A 26,040-nucleotide genomic window follows, 5' to 3' on the forward strand; every position below is an offset into this window, starting at 1 on the left:
ATGCCTGTAATCCCAGCACTTTGGGAGGCTGAGGTGGGTGGATCACCTGAGATCGGGAGTTCAAGACCAGCCTGACCAACATGGAGAAACCCTGTCTCTACTAAAATTACAAAATTAGCTGGGTGTGGTGGCGCATGCCTGTAATCCCAGCTACTCAAGAGGCTGAGGCAGGAGAATTGCTTGAACCTGGGAGGTGGAGGTTGCAGTGAGCCAAGATCCGGCTATTGCCCTGGGCAACAAGAACAAAATTCCATCTCAAAAAAAAAAAAAAAAATTAGGCCAGATATGGTGGCTCACGCCTATAATCCCAGCACTTTGGGAGACCAAGATGGGTCAATAACCTGAGGTCAGGAGTTTGAGAGGAGCCTGGCCAACATGGCGAAACCTCACCTCTACGAAAAATACAAAATTTAGGCTGGCAAGGTGGTTCACGCCTGTAATCCCTGCACTTTGGGATGCCGAGGTGGGTGGATCACCTGAGGTCATGAGTTCGAGACCAGCCTGACCAATATGGAGAAACCCTATCGCTACTAAAAATACTAAATTAGCTGGGCATGATGGCGGATGCCTGTAATCCAAGCTATTTGGGAGGCTGAGGCAGGAGAATCACTTGAACCTGGGAGGCGGAGGTTGCAGTGAGCCAAGATCGCGCCACTGCAGTCAGAGCGAGACTCCATCTCAAAAAAAAAAAAAATTAGTTGAGCATGATGGCGTGCACCTGTAGTCCCAGGTACCCTTGAGAGGCTGAGGCAGGAGAATTGCTTGAACCTGGGAGGCAGGGGTTGCAGTGAGCAAAGACTGTGTCATTGCACTCCAGCCTGGGTGACAGTGAAACTGTGTCTCAAAAAAAAAATTTAGCTGGGCAAGGTGGCATGCACCTGTAATCTCAGCTACTCAGGAGGCTGAGGCAGGAGGATCATTTCAGCCCAGAAGATGGAGGTTGCAGTGAGCCAAGATGGTGCCACTGCACTCCAGCCTGGACAACAGACCTTGTCTCAAAAAAAAAAAAAAAAAAAAGTAGAGTCTAGCTCTCCTCCCCTTGAGTCTAGGCGCCCAGTGACTGGCTCGGACAGCTATAATGCAGAAGCGGCGATATGCAGTTTCCTCTTAGGCTTCAGGGGCTTTGCAGCTTCCATTCCTTGGTTCTCTGGTCTCTCCTCTCCAGCTGCCAAGCTCTGAGGAAGTCCAGGGTAGGCCCTCGATAGTGAGGCATGGCATTCGAAGCCTGCCCCGCTCCCCATCTCTTGGCCTTGCTGCCCACCACCCTGCAGTGTACCCTGTGCTCTGTAATTCCAGGCTCCTGGAGGCTCAGTCAGCCGGGATGTCTCATGCTCACAGCTTTACTGCTACACTGTTCCTAATGGCTATGGTGACCTCTCCCACACACTTTGTCTGGCTTGTCTGGTCTCAGCCTTCCAGACTCAGCTTAGGCTGTGCGTGGTGACTCCCACCTATAATCCCAGCAGTTTGGGAGAGCAGCTTTGGGTTAGGGATGGCATATTCTGTCTCACAAGTCAACAGATGCACAGAGTCAGGCCTCCATCTCTGGCCAGGTGACTCTGAGCCCCTCCACAGAACTCACAGGTATGGAAGGGTGTCCGGTCAGGCAGGGAGCGGGTTTTCCTTCGGATAGGCAATGACTTTTCCATCTCTTCTTTCAAGATCATCTTTCCCAGGTTGGAAGTAACCTGAGGAAGGAGAAAGGAAAATGGAGCCAAGACTTAGACACTTTTCTTTTCTTTACCTTTTTTTTTTTTTTGAGACAGGGGCTCACTCTGTCACCCAGGCTGGAGTTCAGTAGCACAAACATGGGTCACTGTAGCCTTGACACCCTGGGCTCAAGTGATCCCACCTTCTCAGCCTCCTGAGGAGTTGGGACACAGGCATGTACCAACACATCTGGCTAGCTAATTTTTTTTTTTTTTTTGTAGAGATGGGGTTTCGCCATGTTGCCCAACCTAGTCCCAAAATGCTAGGCTCAAGCTATCCTCCTGCCTCAGCCTCCCAAAGTGTTGGGATTTCAGGCATGAGCCACTGTGCCAGGCCTATACTTGTTTTTTTATCTCCGAAAGGTCCAGAGTTGAGCACGCTGCAGGCAGGACTGGGATATTTCCCCAGTGGCTGGTCCATGCCCTGGAGCTCACAGAGCCTCTCATTCGTGGCTGACACATGGCCACGTTGTGTTTGGCCACCCTTGAGAGCCAGGAGTCAGAGCTGCTCAGTAGAACTCTACCTTGCCAGCATCCCTGTCCCTGTCCCAGGTCGCCCTGCCCAGAGCCCAAGCCTGTGTCACTGTCGATGGCCTTTCCACGGTTCTCCCTCCTCCCCTGGAGGCCAGTGGCCCATGCTCTCCATTTTTCTCTTTCCATGGGCCACTTGGCCTGCTAGCTCCCGGCTGTGGTGGGACCACCCTTTTCTGTGCTTTTGACCCTAATATCAAGTAGTGTCCTCCGGAAAACAGCATAAAATCGAGGTGTCCCTTCACAAGCAGAAACCTGGGGTCTTAAAAAGAAGAGGCTGTCCCACATATTCCAACAAGCATGCTTTTTGGGTAGGAGCCCCTTAGACCAGCTACGGAGCCAGACTTTTTGTCCTCAAAAAGACACAGAGCGGGCTGGGCGTGGTGGCTCATACCTGTAATCCCAGCACTTTGATGACTCTGGAGGCTGAGGTGGGAGGATCGCTTGAGGTCAGGAGTTTGAGACCTCAACAGAGCAAGACTCTCGTTTCAAAAAAAAAAAAAAGACACAGGGTGGAGGGTGCAGGGTGGTGAGATGCTACCTTACTGAGTTCCTCTTTCTGACGCTCCCTGAGAGCCTTCATCTCCTCTCCAGAGTCGTCATCTTCCTCCTCCTCCTCTTCCTCTGCTCCCCTCCGAGACGCCTTCCGCTTCCTCCATTCTGTCTCTAGGAGACAAGCAAAGGCAGGCGGGGAGTCACCCGCTACGGGCTCATTGCACATCTACGTGGTGCAGGCTCTGTGCACTGCCCAGGGCTGGACCTTGATAAGGCCATTACAAATTATTTTTTAAAAATAGCTGGTTGTGGTGGCTCATGCCTGTAATCCCAGCACTTTGGGAGGCAGAGGCAGGTGAATCACCTGAGGTCAGGAGTTCAAGACCAGCCTGGCCAATATGACAAAACACCATCTCTACTAAAAACCCAAAAAATAGCCGGGCATGGTGGTTCACATCTGTAATCCCAGCTACTCAGGAGGCTGAGGCAAGAGAATCGCTTGACCTGGGAGATGGAAGTTGCACCACTGCACTCCAGCCTGGGAGATAAGAGTGAAACTTCATCTCAAAAATAAACAAACAAACAAACAAACAAAGTAGGGTGGGTGAGGTGACTCACGCCTGTAATCCCAACACACTGGGAGGCTGAGGTGGAGGATCGTTTGAGTCCAGGAGTTTGAGAACAGCCTGGATAACATAGTCCCTATAAAAAATTATTTTTGAAAATTAGCCTGCTGTGGTGGGGCATGCCTGTAGTCCCAGCTACTGGGGACACTGAAATGGGAGGATTGCTTGAGCCCAGTAATTCAAGGCTGCAGTGAACTGAGATGGCGACACCACTCCATCCTGGGCAACAGAGTGAGACTCTGTCTTAATAAAGAAATAAATATTTCAACATAAAAATAAAATAAGACCTGGCACAGTGGCTCATGCTTATAATTCCAGCACTTTGGAAGGCCGAGGTAGGTGGATCACTCGAGATCAGGAGTTCAAGACCAGCCTGGCCAACATGGTGAAACCCTGTCTCTATTAAAAATATAAAAATTAGCCAGGCACCTGTAATCCCATCTACTTGGGAGGCCGAGACAGGAAAATCACATGAACCCGGGAGGTGAAGCTTGCAGTGAGCCGAGATCACCTCACTGTACTCCAACTTGGGCAACAGAGCGAGACTCTGTCTCACAATTAAAAAATAGAGTCAGGCATGGTGGCTCATGCCTGTAATCCCAGAACTTTGGGAGACTGAGGCGGGTGGCTCACTTGAGGTCAGGAGTCCGAGACCAGCCTGGCCAACGTGGCAAAACCCCGTCTCTACTAAAAATACAAAAAATTAGCCAGGTGTGGTAGTATACATCTGTAATCCCAGCTATTCAGAAGGCTGAGGCAGGAGAATTGTGTGAACTCAGGAGGCGGAGGTTGTGGTGAGCCAATATCACACCACTGTACTCCAGGCTGGGTGACAGTGCGAGACTCCATCTCAAAAAACTGAAATGAAATGAAATGAAAACAAGAGTAACATTTTCTCATCTGGCCATGAAGCTGGGGAGGCAACACAGACACACACACTCACAACTGAAATTCAGTGGGTGCAGCAACATGAATGGAACTAGAGGCCATTGACTTAAGTGAAACAAAGAAAGACAAAGACTGCATGTTGTCACTCATGAGTGGGAGCTAAATAGCGTGTGTGCATGGATGCAGAGAGTGGGACGATGGACCGTGGCGATGTGGAAGGGTGTGGGGGGTGGTGATGGGAAACCGCTTAATGGATACAACGTGATTCCTCAGATAACAATACCATAAAAGGCCTGACTCCACCACTGTGCAATCTATGCAGGCAACTTGTACCCCATAAATGTGTACAAATAAAAATTAAGGCCGGGAGTGGTGGTTCATGGCTGTAATCCCAGCACTTTGGGAGGCTGAAGTGGGTGAATCATGAGTTCAGGAGTTCAAGACCAGCCTGGCCAACATGGTGAAACTCTGTCTCTACTAAAAATACAAAAAATTGGCCAGGTGGAGTGGCTCATGCCTGTAATTCCAGCACTTTGGGAGGCTGAGGCAGAAGGATCACAAGGTCAGGAGTTCAAGATCAGCCTGACCAACATGGTAAAACCCCGTTTCTACTAAAAATATAAAAATTAGCTGGCCGTGATGACTCATGCCTGTAATCCCAACTACTCAGGAGACTGAGGCAGGAGAATCTCGCTTGAACCCGGGAGGTGGAGGTTTTGGTGAGCCGAGATCATGCCACTGCACTCCAGCCTGGGTGACAGAGCAAGACTCTGTCTCAAAAAATAATAATAATGATAATAATACAAAAAATTCGCTGGGATTAGTGGCAGATGCCTGTAATCCCTACTCAGGAAGCTGAGGCAGGAGAATCGCTTGAACCCGGGAAGAGGAGGTTGCAGTGAGCCAAGATCGTGCCACTGCACACTGCACTCCAGCTTGGGCAACAGAGTGAGACTCCGTCTAAAAAAAAAAAATTAAATTAAACTCACTGGGGACCAAACCATTTATCATTTATCTTTCTCTTTCCCAGAGCTCCCATCACAGAGCCTGGGAGGCAGGAGAAGTTTGATACATGTCTGTTGAGTCATGAAATAAATGAATGGAAAGTAAATGAATGACCAATAAACAGGGCCACTTACACCAGGCGCTGTGGGAAGGCAGAGTGGGTGAGCAAGGAGCCTGTGGCCTCATGAAGGTGGGAAAAAGCCCACAAGGACACCATAGGGCAGGGGTGGAAGTGGGTTCACATGGCTGCAGCAGGTGCCAAGGGGGAGGGAGTGAAGGGGGAGGGAGTGAAGGGGGGGAGGGAGTGAAGGGGTCCCAGGGCCCCCATTCCCATCTCCCCATTTCTCCTACCCACGACAGCCAGAGACGGGGGGCAGGGCCAGTAGTCAGTTTCGATCTTGGCTGGCTGGTTGGGGTCCGGGGGCTGGGCTGCAGGGAACTTGGATGACTCAATGATGAGATCCTCGATGAGGTGCTTGGTCTGAGGGCTGCCTCCCACAGACTCTGCAGACAAAGGCCAGGGTCAGTCAGGTATGCCCTGCCTGAGGCCAACCTGGCTACCCTCACCCCTCCCCCTTCACACCTGTGAGGTCCTGCAGGTAAAAGCAGTGTATACCCTGAGCATGGGGCACATGTTTCATGCTGCTGTCCCTCCATATCCTCCGTCCCCCTCCAGCCAGCCCCCAGCCCCAGGGCATAGCCTCCCAGTGAGCAGCTGGAAGCAGGCTCTGGTAAGCCAGGGGAACACTCACCTCTCTGCTTATAGATGGGTGGCTTCTTGTAGATGTTGGAATCCGGGCGGGTGGTCTCTGTGGGAGGGACAGGAACAGATGAGGAGGAGGATATGCTGATAGCAGGGAGGCTGGGTCTGAGAGAATAGAGACTATGGAACGAGACAAGGTGGGGAACTCGCTGGCCCCCATCAGGAGCCGAGACAGAGCTGGCATACCTGGCACTGTCCCTCAGGGGTTTGGGACATTTTACACTTTTCTGGCCAGGGGAGAGAGAAAAAGCAATAGGTCCTCCATCTCTGATGGGGTCCTGGCCTCCTGGGGTCCCCTTAGGTCTGAGGTGAGCATATACACCAGAGAGTGGGGGACTGAGCATCAGGGGCTTGGGGTTCCTGAAGGAAGAAGTCCTAGGAAACAATGCGGTCATGCCAAGACCTACCAGGGTGGTGGAAATGGGGCAGGCTGGTCCGGGGGGTTCCAGTGGTTCTGGGGGCCGCAGCCTGAGAGATGATTCCAGGTGACCGGCTGTCTGCCCACACCTGCAGAGCAGAAGCCTGTGGCTCCAGGGTCCCCATCCCCCTCCAACCCACACATGCACCCCGTCAGCTCACACCACCCTCTCTGTCCTCCCATCCTGGCCGGCTGCATCCTCCCAAACCCAGGGCAACGTTGTGGCACAGTTCCCAGGACCTACTGCTGGTGCATAGCGGGGGGAGAAAGGTCCCCGGGCCAACAGAGGTCCTGGGTCTGACAGAATGATGGACACAGAGCTGGCCAGGGACGGGCAGTGGGGGAGTGGGTAGTGCTGATTCGGGCACTCCCTGGGCTCTGCAGAGCTTGGTCTGATGTGTGGGGAGGAAGTTGGGGACCCCTGCAGGGCAGGGCAGGGCAAGTTGCAGGTGTGGGGCAGACTCACCTCTGGGGATGGTGGGGGGGATGTGGATTTGGGTGACAGAGAGCGCTGTGAAGGGAGAGGGGACTGGTCAGAGCTACAGGGGCAGATTCAACCTCTTCCCTAGAACCCCAGAGTGGCCACTTCATCCCCCACCCAATGCCACACACTTTCCTGGCCAGCTCTGGGCCACCTCTGCTTCCTTGCATCCTTGCCAACCCCCAGCAGCCTTCATCTTTCTCCTTCCCACGGTTCCCTGCACAGTCCTCAGCCTTCCCATGGAGGCACAGAGAAGCCCACAAACCTTGCAGCAGCACTCCTGAGGCTCCCAGGGCCAACTTGTCCCTTTCTTTCCTCTCTCCTTCCCTCCTTCCCTCTTCCCTCCTTCCTTCCCTCCCTCCTTCCCTCCCTCCCTCCTTCCTTCCCTCCTTCCTTCCCTCCCTCCTTCCTTCCCTCCTTCCTTCCCTCCTTCCCTTCCTTCCCTCTTTCCTTCCTTCCCTCTTTCCTTCCTTCCTGCCCTCCTTCCTTCCCTCCTTCCCTCCTTCCTTCCTTCCCTCCTTCCTTCCCCCTTCCTTCCCTCTTTCCTTCCCTCTTTCCTTCCTTCCCTCCTTCCTTCCTGCCCTCCTTCCTTCCCTCCTTCCTTCCCCCTTCCTTCCCTCTTTCCTTCCTTCCCTCCTTCCTTCCCTTCTTCCTTCCCTCCTTCCTTCCCTCCCTTCTTCCTTCCTTCCCTTCCTCCTTCCTTTCTTCTTTCCTTCCTTCCTTCCTTCCTACCTTCCCTCCCTCCCTCCTTCCTTCCCTTCTTCCTTCCCTCCTTCCTTCCTTCTTTCCTTCCTTCCCTCCTTCCCTCTCTCCTTCCTTCCCTCCCTCCTTCTTTCCCTCCTTTCTTCCCTCCCTCCTTCCCTCCTTCCTTCCCTCTCTCCTTCCTTCCCTCCTTCCTTCTTTCCCTCCTTCCCTCCCTTCTTCCTTCCTTCCCTTCCTCCTTCCTTTCTTTCCTTCCTTCCCTCTCTCCTTCCTTCCCTCCTTCCCTCCCTCCTTCCCTCCCTCCTTCCTTCCCTCCTTCCTTCCTTCCCTCCCTACCTTCCCTCCTTCCCTCCTTCCTTCCTTCCCTCCCTACCTTCCCTCCTTCCTTCCTTCTCTCCCTACCTTCCCTCCCTCCCTCCTTCCTTCCTTCCCTCCCTCCTTCCTCCTTCCCTTCCTTCCCTCCCTCCTTCCCTCCCTCCTTCCTTCCCTCCCTCCTTCCTTCCCTCCCTCCTTCCTTCCCTCCTTCCTTCCTTCCCTCCTTACTTCCCTCTCCTTCCTTCCTTGCCTCCTTCCTTCCCTTCTTCCTTTCCTTCCTCCTTCCTTCCCTCCTTCCTTCCTTCCCTCCTTACTTCCCTCTCCTTCCTTCCTTGCCTCCTTCCTTCCCTTCTTCCTTTCCTTCCTCCTTCCTTGCCTCCTTCCTTCCTTCTTCCTTCCTAACTTCCCTCCCTTCCTCTCTCTCTCCCTCTCATCTTTTATTTTTTCTTTCCTTTTTCCTTTTTCTTTCACTCCCTTTCCTCCCTTCCCTCCTTCCTTTCTTTCTTCCTCTCTCGCTCCCCTTTCTTCTCTCTTCTCTCTTCTACTTTCTTCTCTCTCCTCTCTCTCTCTCTCTCATCTTTCTTTTTTGCAGTCTCACTCTGTCACCCAGCCTAGAGAGCAGTGGCTTGATCACAGCTCACCGCAGCCTCCCCCTCCTGGGCTCAAGGGATCCTCCTATCTCAGCCTCCTGAGCAGCTGAAACTACAGGTACACACCACCACACCTTGCTAATTTTTGTAGAGATGGGGGTCACCCTATGTTGCCCAGGCCGGTCTCAAACTCCTGGCCTCAAGTGACCCTCCTACCTTGGCCTCCACAAGTGCTGGGATTATAGGTGTGAGCCACCGTGCCTGGCCTTCTGAGAACCAATAAAGGAATAGCTGGTCCTGTCCTCAGAGCCTCAACACAAATAGAAGGGACAAGACCAACAAGCATCCAAGGATGAGGTCCAGGGTCATCACAAAGGAAGTGAAGTTACCCGACGGTTTAGCCCCGTGTCACCGGTCAGCCACGACACTACCCTGCCTTGGACACTACTCAGTTCATGAGTACCTGCCTTGCACTCTCTCCTGCACCTTGACTACCTTGCATGTGGACGGGCAGAAAGGTCACCTCTGTTTTATAGGAAGGTAAACTGAGGCCACAACATCACACAGGTCCCTCTGCTGGACTTTCAGCCCCACGCTTGGTGCCTCTGAGCTGTTTCCACAAATCTTGCTCTTCCTGCCCCCTGTGTGCTGCTGCCATCGAAATGTGTCCACCTCTCTATAGCTGAGCGACGCGCCAGCCCAGAACCCGTTCGCCTGCTCTCTTGAACGCTGGACGGACTGACTGGTTAGTTCCTGTGCACAGTTCCCTCTCTTGTTTTTGCTGAGGCAGACCGGGAAAGGAAGCACGGGAGGGATCGGTCCCCACCCAGTGTGGCTTGGTGGGACCTCCCCTCAAGTCCTGCCCAAGAGGAGCCCCCTCACCTCCCGGCTGCGGGGCAGCTCCACGTGTTCCAGGAGGGAATATGTGAAGTGGGGCTCGTAGATCATGAGGTCGGGCCGCTCGATGTCCAGGATGGCCTTGTCCTTGGGAATGGCAGCCAGGTCCTTGTAGCCTAGCACCTGATTGTCCATCTTGGCCTGAAGGGAAACGTGTGCGTGGAGCGGCTGTGCCGAAAGCCCCGCCTAGGACACAGGCCCTGCTAGCTAGACTCATGTTAATTGCCAAGAAAAAGGACTGCCATTGCAGACGTTAACAATTCTGCTAATTTAAGAATTTAGTCACCTTAAAACATGATAGTCCTTTGCCTGGCACTTTGGGTTTAAGGAAACCAGAGCAGTGGAAGTAGAAAGTGGGAGCTTCTCTGGGTTTCAGGGTTCTCTCAGCCCGCCAGCACTGGCGGGACCACCACTGGGGAGGCTCTGCGGGCAGCTCCCCAGCAGCCAGGGTACCCCCACCCGCCCCGCTCCCAGCCTGGTCAGGGGGGTGCTGGTGGCCGAGAGGTGTACTCACCACGATGCTGGAGGGAGGGCCAGGCACATTGGAGTCTCGGGAGGAGCTCACGCTCCCGGGGGAGGTAAGTGGTTGCTGGGGAGAGCGAGAAGGCGGGCGAGTGGGCACGTGCGTGGGTGCGGGGGCGGGGCAGGGGTGGCCCTAGGCCTGGGGGACCCGGGGCGCTGTGCGGCGCTGCGAGGCGGGTGGCCACCAGGTGGCGCCCTGGACTCCCGAGCGGCCCCCACCCGCCCTCGGCGCCCCCGACCCGGGGCGGCGCCGCGCACCTTCTGCAGCCGTTCCATGCAGCCCGGAGCTCGCCGGCCGGGTCACTCGCAGAGCCCTGTGCGCGAGGGGAGAGGACAGCGAGTCAGGCTCGGCGCGGCTGCTGGGCGCTGTGCGCTCGGGGCCACGAAAGCAGCCGGCGCGTCCCCCCGGGCTGGCGCGTCCTCATCCCTCGGCGGCGACTCTCCAGGCTGCCGGGAGAAGGAGGGGGGCGGTGCCGGGGCGGCGTTAGGCTGCTGGGCCTCCGCGGGCGGCCGCTCTCCAGGCAGCCGGGCCCCGCGCGGCGCAGGCGTCCCATCCGCTCAGACCCGGAGAACGCGCGCGTGGACTGGAGGCGGCCGAGGGACGGGTGGCGCTTGTTTTTGAGCCATTGTTCTCGGGCTCCAAAGGAAATGACGGCAGGGGTCAGCGGGCTGCTCCGCCGCACCTGCCCTCCCGCCCTGGCCCGACCTGGCCTGCGGCTCCGGCTCGCACCCTCCCTTCCCGGCCGGCCGCTGGTCCCACTCCGGCTCGGGGCACCGTCCCCGCCGCCACTTCCCGGCGCTCGCCCAGGAAGGGTTAACACAGAGGGTTCCGTGAGCAGCCCGGCTTCAGCATCCCTCATCCAAAACCTGACATCCGCACTCTGTAACTTCGTGAGTGCCTTCCGTGACGCTACAAGTGGAAATTCCGCACGTCGAACTTCACGCAAACTTTGTTTCATGCACAAAATGGTTTTTAAAACACTATACGTCGGACATAAGTGGCTCACTCAGGCAGTCCCAGCATTTTGTGATGCTGAGGCAGGAGGACTGCTTGAACCCAGGAGTTCGAGACCAGCATGGACAACAGAGTGAAACCCTGTCTCTACAAACAAATTTAAAATTTAGCCAGGCGTGGTGCTGTATGCCTGTAGTCCTAGCTACTAGGGAGGCTGAGGTGGATCAGTTGAGCCCGGGAGACTGAGTCTGCAGTGAGCTGAGATTGCACCACTGCCCTCCAGCCTGAGTGACAGAGTAAAACCCTGCCTCATTTAAAGAAAGAGAGAGAGAGAGAGAGAGAGAGAGAGAGAGAGAGAGAGGGAGGGAGGGAGGGAGGGAGGGAGGGAGAGAGAGAGAGAGAGAGAGAGAGAGAGAGAGAGAGAGTCAGTCTTGCTCTGTTTCCCATGGTGGAGTGCGGTGGTGAGATCTTGGTTCACTGCAATCTCCACCTCCCAGGTTCAAGCGATTCTCCTGCCTTAGCCTCCCAAGTAGCTGAGATTACAGGCGCATGCCACCATGCCCGGCTAATTTTTGTACTCTTAGTAGAGATGGGTTTTCACCATGTTGGCCAGATTGGTCTCAAACTCCTGACCTCAAGTGATCCACCTGCCTTGGCCCCCCAGAGTGCTAGCATTACAGGCATGAGCCACGGTGCCCAGCTCCACTTTTCTGCTTTTGACGTCTTCCAATGCTCTGCCCACCTCTCTGCCTCCCAGATACCTCCAGCCTTCTAGAGCCATCCCAAAGCCCCTCCTCTGGGAGGCCTCTCATTACTAGTCTTGTCCTCATGGATCAACCCTTCTCTGAATTCCAGTGGGACTTAAAATCAGACCAATGTAGCTAAGCACTTGATCACAGGGAATATGTTTTCTCTCTAACTAGACAGACTGCTAATGGCAAGAGGGTGAAAACAACAATAAGAGCTATGTGGGAGGCCAAGGAGAGAGGATGGCTTGAGGCCACAAGTTCGAGGCCAGCCTGGGCAACATAGGGAGACCTTGTCTGTAGCAAAAAATTTAAAATTAGCCAGGTGTGGTGATATGCACCTGTAGTCAGCTCAGCTACTCCAGAGGCTGAGGCGGGAGGATTGCTTGAGCCCAGGATGTCAAGGCTGCAGTGAGCTGTGATCAAACCACTCACTGCATTCCGGCTTGGGTGGCAAAGCAAAGAGTTATCATTTTTTGAATGCTCATTATGCACTAGGTACTTTGAGAAGCCCTTTACAAGGATTATTTTGTTTCATTGCCATGACAACCCCATAAGTTACACCCATTTACAGATGAGGAAACTGGGGCTCAGAGAGGTTAAAAATTAGTCCAGAGCCGTGGAGCTGAAAATGACTGTGTCTTCAGCACAATTCTCTTACCCAGGACCATGTCAGGTGAGAATGACGAGAGCTAGAATCTACCAGATTTCTCAAGTCTGTTGGAATTCGAGAACCATGGCATCTCCAAAATAAGACTCTGGCCATCGGAGTCACACGAGGTGTTGGTGCCCATGGTAAGACTCTGTTCCAGAGCTTCATACTCCTTGGTAATGCTTTTAATTAAGCAAGGAGAAGAATAAATTCTGGAACATACTTGAAGAGCTATTAGTTCTCTCCTCTCTGATCTTTACTTTGTTTATAGCTAGTATCAAAGTAGCCCTAGGTGTAAATGCTTAGCCATACATGCATGCATCTATTCATCCATCTATCCATCCATCCACCCATCCATCCCTGCATCCATCCATCCTGCATCCATCTATGCACCCATCCATTCATCTCTGTATCCATCCACCCATCTCTGCATCTATCCATTCCTGCATCTATCCACCCATCCACCCTGCATCTATCCATTCATCCATCCCTGCATCTATCCATTCATCCATCCCTGCATCCATCCATCTATCCATGCACACATCCACCCATCCACCCTGCATCCGTCCATTCATCCATCCATCCATCCATTCCTGCATCCATCCCTGCATCTATCCATCTGTCCATGCAAGCATCTATTCATCCATCCCTGTATCTATCCATCCATCCACCCCTGCATCCATCCATCCATTCAACAAATACTTTCTGAGCACCTATTCTGCAATGAACACAGAGCAGGACTCTGTGGTAAGTCTTATGGAGAATAGAAAGATGAGTCAGCAGAGCTAAGCTGCCCCTCCAAAAATAAGGCATGCATCTAGATAACTCCCATGCAATGTACAAAACTATATGTACCAGAGAAGATAGTATAAAGCGTATGAGAAGTCACAGGAGAGATTCCTGCTGCTGGGGTGTCAGGAGGGGAAAAAGGGTTTATTGGATGAAGAAGTATTTGAAATAGGCCTTGAAAGATACCCAGTTTTGGCTGGGCGGAGTGACTCATGCCTGTAATCTCAGCACTTTGGGAGGCAGGTGGATCATGAGGTCAAGAGATCGAGACCATCCTGGTCAACAAGGTGAAACCCCGTTTCTACTAAAAATACAAAAATTAGCTGGGCATGGTAGCACGCGCCTGTAGTCCCAGCTACTTGGAAGGCTGAGGCAAGAGAATTGCTTGAACCCAGGAGGTGGAGGTTGCAGTGAGCCGAGGCCTGCCACTGCATTCCAGCCTGGCTCCTGGTGATGGAGTGAGACTCTGTCAAAAAAAAAAAAAAAAAAAGGAAAGGAAAGGAAAGGAAAGGAAAGTAAAAGTAAAAGGAAAGGGAAAGGAAAGGTGCCCATGCAAAAATGGAAAAAGGGGCTCCTGAAAGAGAAAGCAGCGTTAGGTGGGGACATGGGGATGCAGTGTGCCTATGTGGGGTTAGCAAATATTGCTGGATCAGAGAGCTCGTGACGTTGAGAGGCATTTGGGACAGGAGGTCAAGACCAGATCATGGAGGCCCTGAACCCAGCCTAGGGTTAGGTCATAATCTGTTGTCAACAGGGGGCCAAAGAAGGCTCAAAAAATTTTTTAAGTGAAGAAGCGATGTGATTCAAGCAGTGCTTTGGGAAAATGAACCTGGTTGCAGCCGGAGAGCCAGATTAGACTGGCAAAGGCAATCCAGGTCCGCAGGGAGACCGGTCCAGAAGCTGCAGCAGCAGTTCAGCAGGGCATTGTGAAGATCTAGACTTGGGTGGGAAGGAAAGGGGGCAAACTGGAGAAACCCTAGAGGCAGCATGTGCAAAGCAGGACTGGATCTGGGGTGCCCATGGAGGAGGCTGCAAGTCTAAGGGACTGGGAGAAGGGGAGAGGAAGAAGTCACTTTGACATGTGGAGATTGTGGTGGGTGCAGCAGGGGAACAGGAAGGATGTCCAGGAGGAGAGGAATCTGCAGGAGAGGCCAGGCTGGAAGCAGAGATGTCAGAGCCATTTGCCTAGAGGTGGAAGTTTGAACACGAGATTACCAAGGGACAAAGAAGGTCAAAAACAGCATCCTGGGAAATACCGGGGGGACTGAAAAGAAACAGCCAGAGATGACACAGTCAGAAAGAGAGGGGAAAACTAGGTGGCAACTCCCAGGGGTCAGAGTCTCTAGTGAGTCTTTGTGTTTTCAGCAAAGGGTCTGATACACAGTAAATGTGCAAAACATACTGAGAGAGAGAATGGGAGGGAGGGAGGGATAGCGGGAGGGGCTGAGACAGTAGAACATCATGGAATCTAAGTGTTGCCGTGGCGAAGGTGGGGAGAAGTGCTTTTCCTCCAGCTCGAATGTCAAGGCCATAGTGGCCTCCTGGTTAGGGATGTGGGGGTGAGGGGGTGCTGGCCAGGTGGTACAGCCAGGGGGAGTGGCCCTTTCAAGAAGTATGATAGAAGAGCAGAGTCATTTTGGAGGAGGCAAGATTGGCCTAAGACCCTTAAGGAAAGGGGGACCTTGAATGTATTTGCAGACAGCAGAGAGGGAACAGTGGGCAGGAAAGATTGAGGCTGCAGCGGCGAGTGGGCACTGGGTGGGTGGAGCAAGAGGGTAGCAGGAGGGAAGGGATCAGGTTCATGGCCACGTGCAAGACTGGCTTTGGGGAGAAAGGCTCCCTGGAAACAAAGATGAGCTGGGCGGTGGCTCACACCTGTAACCCCAACACTTTGGGATGCAGATGTTGGAGGATCACTTGAGCCCAGGAATTCAACACCAACCTGGGCAACAGAGAGAGACCCTATCTCTACAAAAGATTTTTTTTTTTTAATTAGCTGGGTGTCGTGAAATACACCTATAGTCCCAGCTACTTGGAGGCTGAGGCAGGAGGATGGGTTGAGCCCAGGCGGTCGAGGCTGCAGTGAGCTATGATCATGTCACTTCCCTCCCTGGAAAGGAGAGGACAGGGAAGGAAGTTGGGTGACAACCATACAGGGCTTCCATTTTCCCAGCAGAAGTGAGAGATAGCGGCCAGGTGCAGAGGCTTATGCCTATAACCCCAACACTTTGGAGGCCAAGGCAGCAGGATCGCTTAAGGCCAGGAGTTTGAGGCTTTAGTGCGCTACGAATACACCACCGCACTCCAGCCTGAACAACAGAGTGAGATTCTGTCTCAAAAAAAAAAAAAAAAAAAAGTGAGAAAGAAGGTTCTGTGCAGATCTTACAGGTGGCTCTGAGGTTTGGAGTGGTCACTCTGAGGAGCGAGTGCAGCTGGGCACAGAAGGGCTGGGAGGGAGACTGGATAACTTCAGCATGTTCTGGAGCTTCAGCTGAGCCTCAGGGAGGCCCTGGAATCCTCCTGGAACACCAGATGGGGGAGGGGTACAGAGTGGGACAGTGGCTATCTGTCAGAGTGGTGGCTACTCAGAGTGGCGGGAGGTGAGGGGCCCAGGGTGAGCCATGTCTCAGGAGTATGTGGCCATCTATCCCCATACTCACACGTGCACAGACACCATCCAGAAGCACAGATACTCAGAAACACGGTTGGAAATCCTGATGGTCACAGGCACAGCTGCCGTTTATGGAATGTCTATGTTATGGCTGGCACTGTGTGTGTACTTCACATTTCTTTCTGTCTTTTTTTTTCTGAGACAGGGTCTCACACTGTTACCAAGGCTGGAGTACAGTGACATGATCATAGCTCACTGCAGCCTCAACCTCCCAGGCTTAACCCATCCTCCTGCCTCAGCCTCCCTAGTAGCTGGGACTACAGGAGTACTGAATGACACCTGTCTAATTAAACAAAAAAAATTTATTGTGTAGAGATGGGGTCTCCCAGTGTTGCCCAGGCTGGTATCAAATTCCTGGTCTCCAGTGATCCTCCCACCTCTGCCTCCCAGAGTGTTGGGGTTATAGGCAGGAGCCATTGCCCAGCCCCTCTTTGTTTCAATTTAACCCTTATGTTCCAATCCTGTGGGTGGGCTTGGATTGGCGAGTATCTCAAGTTTGCACAGTTGAGACCTGAACAAGTTAAGTCATTGGTCAAGGACACACTATACTGTGCAGAATCTAAGCTCAGGTCTGTCTGACTTCTAAAACCATTCACCATGATACCACCCAGGCAAAGCTGGCATGAGTCACTGAGCCCCTGGCCTCTCGCTTCTGCTCTGTCCCCAGTCCCTTCTTGTCCAAAACCCCACTGCTGGGTCTTGTCCTTTAGTATCTGGGTCTGCTTCCAGGGCTCTGCCAGGGTCCTGTACCCTGGTGCCACCCCCTCCCCTGCCATTTGTTAGACAGCATGTTGGTTGATAAATTATTTCCAGAGGCAGAAATTTGGTCTTACCCCTCGGGGAACATTTGCATGTAAACTTGGGCCTAGCCTTAAGGCACCAAGTTTTTACTGGTTAAATTGTAAGCTGTCAGAAGACCAGTAGGGAAGATGTTTGGGAGGGAGAAGAGTGTGTGTATATGTGTGTGCACGTGCATGTGTGTGTGAGTGTGTTTCCTTGGCTTCTCTCAAATCACACCCTGCCTCCTCCACCCACACACAGCCCCTTCCACCAAAGCTCATTTCTCCCAGGTCAATGCTGGCTCACTCCACCTCCTCCAGTCCAGACCCCTTTCCAAAGCATGCACCACACCTGCCTGTGCGCACACCCCCCAGGGCCCAGCGACCTCTGCACACAAAGAGACAGAAAGGGCGAGCTGCAGCAGGAAGAGGGGCAGGAATGGAGGAAGGGAGAGCGCCACAGAGGAAGGCAGTTCCAGGTGGCGGAAGGGACAGCTCAGCTGCCCCTGGCCCTGGTTGGACACCAGCCGGCTGCTCACCCTCCATCTCAGCCCCACCCTCCCCCAGCTGTGCCTCCCTGCCTTATCTGAACCGCCAGCCCAGCCTCACCTCACCCACCACCCTTTCCTCTCCACAGCTCCCCGGGATGTGGGTGATAAGACCTGCCCATAGGGCCTTCTGAGTTTGTGCCCACCCCTCCTGGCGGGTTCTTCTTCCAGGCAGAAACTGATCCAGACCATGGCTCCCTGGACTTTTAGCAACGAAGCCTCCGTGGGCAGAAGCAGCTTCTGGGTGGGGGTCGGGGGTCCTGGTCTAGCTATGCTCCTGTCTCTGGCCAACCACACCTGCTCGGCGCCAGCCCCTGTACTTGGGATTTTCATACATCCTCTCTCAACCTCACCCAAAATGACATTCTCCTCATTGAGAAATGAATAAAAATGAGGCTGAGAGGTGAGCCTGCCAAATGCCCCCCCAGACAGCAGCCAAGCTGGAGCTCCCACCAGGCCAGCCTGAGGCCCACACCAATGAGCGCTCTTTTCAATGAGTACCAAAGATCCCACTTCAATCAGAAATGTGGGACCTGGGGGTCCCATGCTCTAACCTTAGTGGGGCCACCCAGAGTCCTGCTCACTGATGGCATCTGTAGAACAGCAGCTGGGAGTCTGGGGGCCTCTGGCTCCGGGTCACACAGGCAGCAGGGTCCAGCCAGGCTGGAGGCCATCCGCTGCAGACAGCAAATGAGTTATGAAATGAGGCAAGCCATCCAAGCGGGCCGGCGTGGGGTGGGCAGGGGACTTTGCCCCACGTCGCCTTCTCCTGTTCTGTTCACCACGCAACGGCCTGGCCCTCTCCCTTTCTTCCTCCTGTCTTTCTGCTTTCTCTCTTCTGGTCCCTTTTCTCTGCTTTCTTCATCTTTTCTCCCTCCCTCCCTCCCTCTTTCCCTTTCACCCTCTTCCCTCCCAGCCCTACCCCCGCAGTTACTGTGGCAACAATTCAATGGCAGAAATAAAGGCAGGATCCAGCTAGGTCACCAGTTCCCAAAACAGCATCCCGGGTGGGGAAGAGCAGGGCAGGCGCAGCAGTGCAGCGTGGCAGGGCAGGGGCCAGGCGCTCCCATGGGTGCTGTGTGTGTGATGTGGGTGGGGCAAGGCACCTTGCTCCCCCTCCCCCCCTGGAAAAGGACACCAGGAGGCTGAGGCCTGCTGTAGGCCAGTGGCTCATCAGAAGTGTCCCTTACTTAGGGCAAGCCTGAAGCCCAGGTCTATTCTAAGGCTGACAGAGCCTGGGGACTCCCTCCTCTTCTCCCAGTTTCTCCTTCTTCCCCACTCCAATGTTTTTTACCCTTGTGTCTGCAAGGATGAGGGTTCCCCTGACCCAGCACTGCAGCGCATCCTCTCACACTCAGATACAGGACCAAGCCTGGGTGCGTGGGGGAGCTCAGAGTGCCCCTGCTCTAGGCCTGCCCACCCCTGTTCTCTTGATAACAACAAAACCAGGCCTGGGTACCCCCTCCTGCCCCCCTCCTGGCCCCCAGCCCACCCAGAGATGCATGTGCAGCCATCTTCTCCCAGGTCTTTCTCTGGCTGAGTTTCTGCGTGTCCTCTGCACCCTCCCTCTGAAGAGGCCCCGCAGCCCCTCAGGCCAACTTGGCAGGTCCTGCTCCCCTCCATTTATGGCTGGTCCTGTTGTACAAATGGGCCTGGCAGAGCGGGGGGAGACACAGCCTCAATTCAACTCTCTAGATTCTGGGGCCTCCCTATTCTGGTCTCCACAACACCTGGGAGCTCTAGCAGATGGATTCTGCAGACATTGGCCCACCAGCGGACAACCTGACCCAGGAGTCTGACACCTGGCCACAGAGACAAGATGGATGGGTGCGCACAGGCAGAAGCGCCCACCCTGAAACCATGGCAGGATTTACGCACGCGGTGCAAACGGGGAGACTCCGAAGTCCTGTGTGCCAGCTTACGCCCCCACTCTCCCATCGAGGCCCCTCACAGTGACATGCGGTGCTGCCAACACCCACTTGTACCCACCCACCAGTCCTCTCCCTGGCATCCCTCCCAGAGCTGCGCACGTGTACAGCAACACACGGTGAGTCCTCCATTTCCCCAGCCCCGGGGCCTTCCCTGGGCGCTCCGTTCCCAGAGCCCAATTGCGTTCCTTGCACTGGACCTGTCCCTGCTCCCCTGACTCTCACAACCAGGCAACTGGTCCCCGGGAAAGGACACACAAGGTATGCCTGCCCACGAAAGGGTGCCAGGCCTGCTAGGCCCCGAGGGACAGAGCTAGGGAGGGGGAGCCCCAGAACCCTGTGGGGGCTGCATGTCTGCTCAGCCCTGGCCCCTTCAAGCACCCTGGTGGTGGGGACAGGGGGAGCACTGAGCACTGGGCTTCAGCCTGCAGCCTCACCCTGTCACTGCCTCACTCTTCACTCAGCCCCACCCCAGCCTGGCTGGCCACTGTCTGGGAGCAGGCTCTCCTCCCACTCCCCCTAAAAAGCAGGCACCAAACCAAGAGCATCAGGCCCCGAAATGAAATGCTCCAACCCCCAGGGTGGAGCGCTGGTGGGAAGGCCAGCAGGACTTCCTCTCCCAGTATTCAGCAGAGAGGGAACACTCCCCTGCCCACAGTCCCATACCCACAGTCCTGTCCCTCCCATTGCTGGCCTGCTTAGCTAGGTGGGCAGGGTGGAGAGGCTGGAGAAGAGGGGACTGGTAGCAGTTCTCATCCTTGGGCTGAGAACACCCCAGACCTTCTTCCTCAAATCAGAAGGAGATTCCATTAGATCAGGCCCAGCTGGTCCCAGGGGCCGAACCATCCTCCCACTGAACAGGGCCCACGGTGGGCTCCCCCCTCACCCTGTACCCTGTCACCACCCAAAGCCTGGCTCACCAGCAAGCGCTGTGGCCCAGAATGCCCACAGAAGGGAGGAGAGGCGGAGACCCTGCCACCTACCTCTTCCCGGACAGTGTGGCCCAGACGCTCTGAGGCCACAGAGGCCTGAGAGGCGCAGGCCAGATCCACAGGCTGGCACTTCCCCCAGGAAGGTAATCAGCGGCTCTTCCAGGAACCCCAGCCGTGCTTCCCCGGAGCACAAATAACAGGAAAAAAGCCGGCTTGGGGTAGGTGGGCGGGGTGGGAGCTGGTGAAGGAGGGGAGCTGGTCTCAGCTGAGCAGTCTGATCTCCCCTCTGAGGCCCCACCCGCCTGGCCCCCCACCCTGCTTCTCTGCAAGCCTCGGCGTCCTGGATCCCCCCCCACCAACCGTATGGGGAGCCCTCGTCTGGGGGTGGGAGGGCTGGTGGCTCCCCCACGCCCTCCCTGCGCCCTCCCCACCTCTAGCTGATAGCGTGTGCCCGGTGAGGGTGTGTGTGTGGATGTGTGTGCTCTTCTACCAGTGCTGCAGCTCAATCCATTTCAAACAAGAGGAGCATTAACCCAGCGTCATGACGAAGCAGAATCAGCCAGCACTGTCCTTTCCCTTTCCCACACCCCAGCCTGCAGCACTCAAACTCACACACCTACATGTATTCAGGGCCCCTCAGCCTCCTCTTCAACAGCCAGAGTTCAAGTTGCTGTGGGGGGGTGGAAGGGGGGCTACTGATGACCCAGGGGGACGACGCCTGGTTTCTCCTGCACCTCCTACCCTGTTCATGACCACCCCATCATCTGACAGCAGCAACTGAGTTCTCTGGGGGCCCAGCAACTCGAGGTGCAGGCGTAGGCAAAGGCCAGAATTGGTCACCCAAGGATGCACTCTCTCCTGGGAGGGCAGAATGGAGGGGTGCCACCAGGTCCCCAGTACAGAGACTTGGGCTGGCCCCTCAGTAACCTGAATCCCCCCAAAATGCCAATGGAATGCAGCAGAGAAACAGAGAGAAGGACCCCATCTCTCCCTAGGACAGCTTCACGAAAAGGGAGCTTCCTGCCAGGTGACCCCTGGGTCCCAACACAGAATTTATAGGCACGTGCCTTCCCTGTCTTGAGCAAAGCCTCGACCACCCCAGGAGCCTGTCATTGGCCTTTCAGGCCCCCTGGGCAAGATGGGGAAGGGCAAAGAGCCTTGCCCTCGACTCTCACCCTGGCCCCAGCGTCCTCTCCACCTCCACACCGCAGACTTGCCTACCTAGGCAGCCCTCACCGTTGCCCTGGCAACCGCTGCCCACAGCCAGTCAGCTGATGATATCAGCTGTTGTTGGGGAAATCTAGAATCTGGGGAGGGGGCTCTGGGTGTCTGAATGGAGGAGCATCGGGGAGGGACTTGAGGGAAGAGATCAGGAGGGGACAGAAAATATCTGGCTGGTGGGGACAGAAAGGAAGGTAACCTGAGGGATGGGAGCCAGAGAGAAGGGAGGGAGGAAGGAGGCAGGTGACTGAGAGAGGAGACCTAACACAGGCGGAGCTGCTGCAGCCGGTAGGGAGGCCGTGAGCTACAGAGAAAACCTGGGGGTGGGGGAATGAAGTGTCGGATCCATGGAACTGCAGAGAAAAATGCCAGGAGTGATATGGGAGGGGGTGTACCTTTAATGTGGCAGGAGGGGGCACAGCCCTGGAGGAGGAGCCACCCCGGCCATTGCTCTACAACCAGCCCGGCCTTGGCCCAGCCTCTCGGTTTTCTGTCCCTTCAACCCCACACTTACTGCCCTCTGATCAGGGTCTGAGAGACAGAGAGGAAGCCCCAGCCCACTCCAGCCCTATACTATCTCTCTCCGTTCCTCCTGCACCTGGGGCTTTGACACCTCAGCCCTTTAGGATTCCTGAGCGCCCCCCCCCCACCAGGGTTCCTCCCCTGCTGTTGGCCATCCCCTACCAGGCCCCACCCCAGGAGAGCTGTCTTCTGATGCAAGTGTCCCAAGAGGCAGAGTTGGAATGAGCTGATGCCAGGAAGGACAGCTGTGGTCAGGGGCCTGGAACGAGGTGGGTGATGAGGAATGGGTAGGATCGCTGGGCCTGGGAGGAGGGGTGCTTCCTCCTTTGGAAACCGGCATGTGCCGGGCAGAGTGGGGGGAGCCAAGAGGAAAGGGCGGAGGGGAGAAGGAGGGGAAGGTGCTCAGTACCTTCAAGGGCCCAGGGCGTGGGGCAGGAGCGCAGCAGCCTCCTCGGTGACATACACCTCCATCCCTCGGCGCATCTCCTCTCCGCCTCCCGTTGCCAAGACAACCTGCCGGCAGCTCTGGCCCGGCTCAGGCGAGGAGGCAGGGAGGGGGAGGAGGAAGCTGTGGCTCCTGCTGCCTCTTCCTCGGAGATGGAAGGAGGGAGTCTGAGGGTGGACCCTCAGTGCTAGGGCTGGGGGTTAGAGGACAGCTTCAAGAGCTAGGGTGCCCAGTGAACCCCACCAAGTGTCCCATCCCCCCACTTCCCTTCATAAGGCTCTAGAATTGCCTCTGGGGTAACCTCGGGAGAACCCTAATTCAGGGCCAGAGAGGAGGCCAGTCTTGAAGAGCATGCAGCACTGGGGAGAGTCCCCACTCCAGAAAGCCAGCATGGAGCTCAGGGCAGTGACAGACAGCAAGGCAGAGACGGTCCCTGTGCTGAAGGGCCAGAGGGGTGGCTCTGGCAGGGTGTAGAGTCCCCTGGGTGCTGGCAGCACTGGGCATGTGGCTGCAGGCCCCATACCTCTGCCATCTCCATGTGAGCACCTTCCCCTAGTCCCAAACCCTCTCTCACTCCACCTGAGAAAACTCAGAGCACGGGACAGCTCTCTTCCAGTCCCTCAAGGTCCCATTCCCACTGCCCCCACCATGCCCGAGTCCCACATTCCATCAGAATGTCCCTCCACAGGCGGGTGGGGTGAGGGCGGCCACCTCGGGCAGGAAGAGTGCTCAGCCCAGCCAGGCCCGGACCCGAGGGGACTGCAGAGTGAGGGCTCCCTCTGTGGACTTGAGTAGTGGTGGCTGCCAAGGTCATTTTGCTGCCAGGGATCTGGGCTGTGCGTGTGTGCGCGCGCGCGTGCACACATGCGTGCATGTCCATGTGTGTGTATGTGTGTGTTGGTGGTGGGTGTCCAGAGGGGAGGCAAGGGGACCCTTCTCACCCATGCCATCCCCTGCTCCCACCTCGTCTCTCTCCTTGTCCCATGGACTCACTCTGCTTTCAGCCTCCTCCACCTGGGAAGGCCTCTGACCCCTCAAGGACGGCTTATCTGAGAGGGGAGGTTCCCCCTAACCTGAAGCTGGCAACACTGAACAACGGGTGCCTGTTAGCTCAGACCCCAGGCGGGGGCTTCCTCAGCTCTGCTCCGTACCCAGCAGGCAGGCGGCGGCTGCCAGGGCTCGCGTACCTTTGAAAGTTCAGGAGTTCTCAAGACCTTGAGGATGGGCGCTTGTGTCCACAATGCAAGGCCACGGCTCCTGTGTCTCTCAGGCAGGGGGGGTCCCAGGACCCCTGACGATGCCCTGTTTTTGGCTCCTTTCCCCACAAGGTCACTGGTGCCAGATGTCCTGGGCGAACTCAGGCCCCACCGCCTCCTCCCTCCCCTGGGCCCTCTCCATAGGCCTCTCTGTCCGTGACTGGGCTGTCTCACTCCAGTGCCCCCGGCCCCACCCCACGCACCAACCTGCAGGGCGGGGGAGCACCAGGAGTGCCTCCCCATGCTATCTAAATATTAACTCCTGGAGAGGTGGAGCCTGGGCACCTGGACACTGAGGCAGGAGGGAAAGGGCGACAGGGACCTGAAGAAAAGGAAGGATGAGGGCCCCAAAGTCTCCATTCTCATCAGAGATTGGGAGCCATGTTTCCCTTCTTCTGGGCACTGGACTCTGCTACCTGGACCCCAGAGCCTCTGCTCCTCCAACACGCTGCCATCAGACCACGGTCATCGGGTGCCCCCAAAGCCCTTCCTGATCTCCTCCCTGCCACAGCATAAGGATCAAACTCTTCCTCATTTGACCCAATCACTTCCTGCCACTTCTCTATACAAATTTCAGCTCCAGCCAAGTAGACGGACTGCTCCCCTTCCCTGGAGCACACCTCCCATTTTCCTGCCTCTAAACCTTGATTTTCATGCCCGTTTTTCTGCTCGTCATTTTCTGCTTTGTGCATCTTTTCTCCACTGAAATCATGCAAACGCCAGGCCTCCCACAAAGCTCCCCCCCGCAAACACCGTGGCCTATGCTCTCTCCTGCTCCAGAACCCAGGGTGCCTGGGCAGGGGACTGGAGAACCTCGAACTCAAGGTGTGGAAGCCAGGCAGAATCTCGGGTGCAGTGCTCACTAGCTGTGAGACTGTAAATGGCCTGGCGCCTCTGAGTGTGAACTCAGCCACGTATGCTACGTGGAAACATCTCACCGCCCTAAAGAAGGGGTGCAAGCCAGTGTGCCGAGTGTGTCCCCGCACATCTGCTGAGCTCGGTACATATTAGTTTTCTTATTTCCAATAATTCTTATCTCCCCTGTCCTTCTTTGGGGATGTACCAAAAAAAAAAAAAAAAAAGCAAGCAAGCTTTGTTATACCATGTGTAAGAAAGGGATTTCCAAAAGTCCCACCCAAGAACTGCCTTTTTATGGGTTTATCCCTCCAATTAAATCTCGAGTGCCTTGGGAGCTCTATCTTGTCCATCTTCTTTATTCACGGAAGGATTAGCACAGGGCTTGAATGCTGTGGGGGAAAAAGAAATAGTGGGACTGACTGCTCAAGCCCTCGCCCCGCCCACATCTGCCTAAGGAAGGAGGGGGAGCACAGGATTCCGGCCTCTCTCCTGCCTCCGCCTGGAGGGATGCTGGGGTGCTGGGCCAATGACTTCTTTCCGGGGCTTCAGGTGATTTATTTCCTCAATAAACACTTATCCTGTGCAATGTACTGCACTGGGCATGGTGGGGGAGGAAAAGAGGGACTATTTCTACAACTGGAGCGCTTGCTACTTAGCGGGATCATGACAAGCACATGCATTATGACAGTTCTGGACAAGCTGTGACAAGTACCATAAGGCAAGGACAAGTGAACGACTGGTGAGACCAGGGGCAGTGGGGACAGTCGCTCATCCCAGTGAAGTGCCAAGAACCTGTGGAGCAGAGGAGGAGCCCGTGGTCTGGTTGTGCAAGGGCGCTAGAGCAGGACGCGCCAGGTGGCAGGAACCCTTCGAATGAGGATGGGGGCATGCTTGCTTGATAGAGTTCCAGTTTTTCAGTGTTCTTAAAGGGGAATTGTGGGGCTAGGGCTGAAGAGGGAGACGGAACAGGGCTGGACCGGAGTCTTAAAGATGACACTAAGGAGCGTGGCCAGGACAGTGTGGCCTGGGCGGAGCTGTGGTTGACGGTAGGGAAGGTGAGTGGGGCCAGCTCGGGTGTCCTGGAGTGGAGGGCAGTGTTGGGAGGCACAGAGACAATGCCGGGAGTGAGTGCAGATTGGGACAGATCCCAGTGAGGCCTGGCCATGGTGGAGAGCCCCAGAGTCCAGGAAAGAAAACCAGTGACCCTCAAGAAGGGCAAGGAGTTGGTGGCTGAGATGCTGAGGTTGCTCAGAGAGGTGGCAGGCAGACTAAGAGCAGAGTGGGAGGGACTCTCAGGGAAGGGTCCTCTGTGAGGAGGGGAAAGAGAAGCCCAGATGGGGGTGTCTCTTTGCCACGGCAAGTGCTAGGGACTGAAGACTGTGACGACGGAGGCAAGACTTTCAGCTTGGTCCCTGGAAAGTCACTGTGTCAGTGTCAGAGGGACAGGGTTGAATAGATTGATGTAAGTGGAACCAGCTTGTGTGGCCTAGAGAGTGAGTGATTGTTCCCCCTTGGATATCCTGCTTGGCTCTCCCCTGCATTGTCTGGCTGTTTTCGGGACAGGACAGAGAAGGGAGGTCAATATAATATGTGAGCTGTTCTTAGCGAGCATTCTTGGCAATCCCAAACTGGCGTCAGATTTGAGGCACTAGTGGCTGCTGCCGCCACCTCCCTCCACCTGGTCACATTCCCCCCTAAAAGGGTTCATATTTCCCCAACAGCAAGGGGCGACTAGCAATTAGCCCCCTGTGGCCACTCCTGCTCACACCTGCAGAGACCCAGGCTCTCAGAGGCGA

The 26,040-nt window shown here is 55.4% G+C and overlaps 1 protein-coding gene across 25 annotated transcripts in view; it reads right to left on the reverse strand.

Annotated features, from left to right (window-relative positions):
• Positions 1–26,040, reverse strand: part of DMTN (dematin actin binding protein) — a 34,568-nt gene that overhangs the window by 6,355 nt on the left and 2,173 nt on the right. The window contains exons 1-11 of one of the 25 annotated variants that reach the window (XM_054243775.2): positions 22,095–22,195; positions 19,994–20,180; positions 10,201–10,389; positions 9,935–10,009; positions 9,406–9,561; positions 6,902–6,946; positions 6,425–6,524; positions 6,007–6,063; positions 5,606–5,758; positions 2,782–2,906; positions 1,583–1,688 (exon numbers count right to left, since the gene is read on the reverse strand). In XM_054243775.2, the coding sequence (XP_054099750.1) occupies positions 1,583–1,688; positions 2,782–2,906; positions 5,606–5,758; positions 6,007–6,063; positions 6,425–6,524; positions 6,902–6,946; positions 9,406–9,561; positions 9,935–10,009; positions 10,201–10,218 (835 nt within the window). In that variant the 5' untranslated portion in view covers positions 10,219–10,389; positions 19,994–20,180; positions 22,095–22,195. Of the gene's footprint in view, positions 1–1,582; positions 1,689–2,781; positions 2,907–5,605; positions 5,759–6,006; positions 6,064–6,424; positions 6,525–6,901; positions 6,947–9,405; positions 9,562–9,934; positions 10,010–10,200; positions 10,390–17,636; positions 17,927–18,004; positions 18,157–19,993; positions 20,181–22,094; positions 22,196–26,040 lie in introns of those variants that run through there. The other 24 variants (XM_078347307.1, XM_078347310.1, XM_078347305.1 and 21 more) reach the window with 24 other exon arrangements.

The sequence above is a fragment of the Callithrix jacchus genome, chromosome 13 (genome assembly GCF_049354715.1).
Source record: "Callithrix jacchus isolate 240 chromosome 13, calJac240_pri, whole genome shotgun sequence".
Classification (NCBI taxonomy): Eukaryota; Metazoa; Chordata; class Mammalia; order Primates; family Cebidae; genus Callithrix; species Callithrix jacchus.